The following is a 1289-nucleotide window of genomic DNA, read 5'->3' as shown; positions in this document are numbered from 1 at the left end:
TGTGCTGCATCCCGGTCTATCCCTTTCGTGGATATGGGGCCCTCGGAACTGTACGCAGCACTCCGGCTGCGGCCTCGGAGTACAGTTAAACCTCCCCGCTTTTGCGCGCAGCTCCCTCCCGAAAGGAACGCCGAGTTGTTGTCCCCCCCAACTCCTCCTCCGTTTACACCTCTCTGCTCTTCCCTCCTACAGATACAGAGCTATTATCACCAAAGCAATTGGAAAGGGGACATGAACAGCCTGGTGCCCTCCAACAACTCTCAGGTACAGATGCCCGCTCCCTCACATCCTTGCCCCCCCCCCCCCCCTTTATTAGCAGGTAGGACGGGCACACCTTTTCCACTCAAACCTAGCTGAACCCAACGTTGGGATGGCGCGTGTGGCGGGGGTTTGGGTGGGCCTCCGCTACCCTTAGTCCTTTTGGGGAGGGGGGGCAGTGGGCGGGTTGGGGGATCCTTGCTAAGTCACTGCAGGGCGTTTGGTAGAGGGAGGGGATGTTGAAGGTAGGTTGGGGGGGTTGGGGGCAGAGTGTTGATCGGGCTTGGTGGGGGGGGGGGGGGGGGAACGGGGCCATGCTTTGTCCTTGGACCTTCCCGAGTGTTGTCGGAGCTGCCCCCCCCCCCCTTTCCAGGGGCAAGTGGGGAGTATTCCCTCCCCCCTTCCTGCCTTGTGGATGGTGGGAGAGGCTTTGGGGTGGGGCGAGTCAGGACGGGAGTTACTCGCTGCAGGATTCCCAGCCTCTGACCCGCTCCCTGTAGCCACAGGATTGATATGGGGCTGGGGTCCCGGGTCAGTTTCTGCTCAATGGGGACCCCTAGGATGTTGGTAGTGGGGGGTGGGGTGTGGATTCAGTGATGGGAACACCATTGAACATCAAGATGGGGGGGGTTAGATTCTCTCTTGTTGGAGATGGGCGTTGCCTGGCGTTTGTGCAGCGTGAATGGGGGTGCGGAGGGCAGGTATCTGCTCAGCGTTTACAGCCTGGAGACTCTCCCTCACCATCAAACACCAAACTCTCTCTCGCCCTTTCCCCGCAGATCTGCAAAGTCTCGGCGTGCCACATCTTCACCTTCCAGCTGCAACAGCTGAGGTACAGGAGTTCAGCTGTCTTTTCAGTGACTGGGGCGATGACGTGGTCCGACCCCACTCAGGTCAGAGCCCAAGTCGCGCTGAGCGCCCTCTCGCTTCAAACGTCAGGCGAGAGTATTCAGGCAGTCAGCGCCACGCTGTCAGTGGGTCAGCGCCGAGGGAGCGGGCGCTGTCGGAGGGTCAGCGCCGAGGGAGCGGGC

At 60.9% G+C, this 1289-nt stretch overlaps 1 protein-coding gene across 1 annotated transcript in view; it reads left to right on the top strand.

Moving 5' to 3' along the window:
• The window catches only part of LOC125481815 (integrin alpha-X-like), a gene marked incomplete at its 3' end in the record, with an annotated part of 3517 nt that overhangs the window by 1483 nt on the left and 745 nt on the right, over positions 1-1289 (top strand). Inside the window, exons 2-3 of the mRNA XM_048593730.1 lie at positions 193-264; positions 1038-1232. Coding sequence (XP_048449687.1) covers positions 193-264; positions 1038-1232 — 267 coding nt within the window. The remainder of the gene's footprint in view (positions 1-192; positions 265-1037; positions 1233-1289) is intronic.

Source organism: Rhincodon typus, unplaced genomic scaffold, assembly GCF_021869965.1.
Source record: "Rhincodon typus isolate 14 unplaced genomic scaffold, sRhiTyp1.1 hic_rhity00003696, whole genome shotgun sequence".
NCBI classification, from domain to species: Eukaryota; Metazoa; Chordata; class Chondrichthyes; order Orectolobiformes; family Rhincodontidae; genus Rhincodon; species Rhincodon typus.
This window is presented reverse-complemented; position numbering and strand designations above follow the sequence as displayed.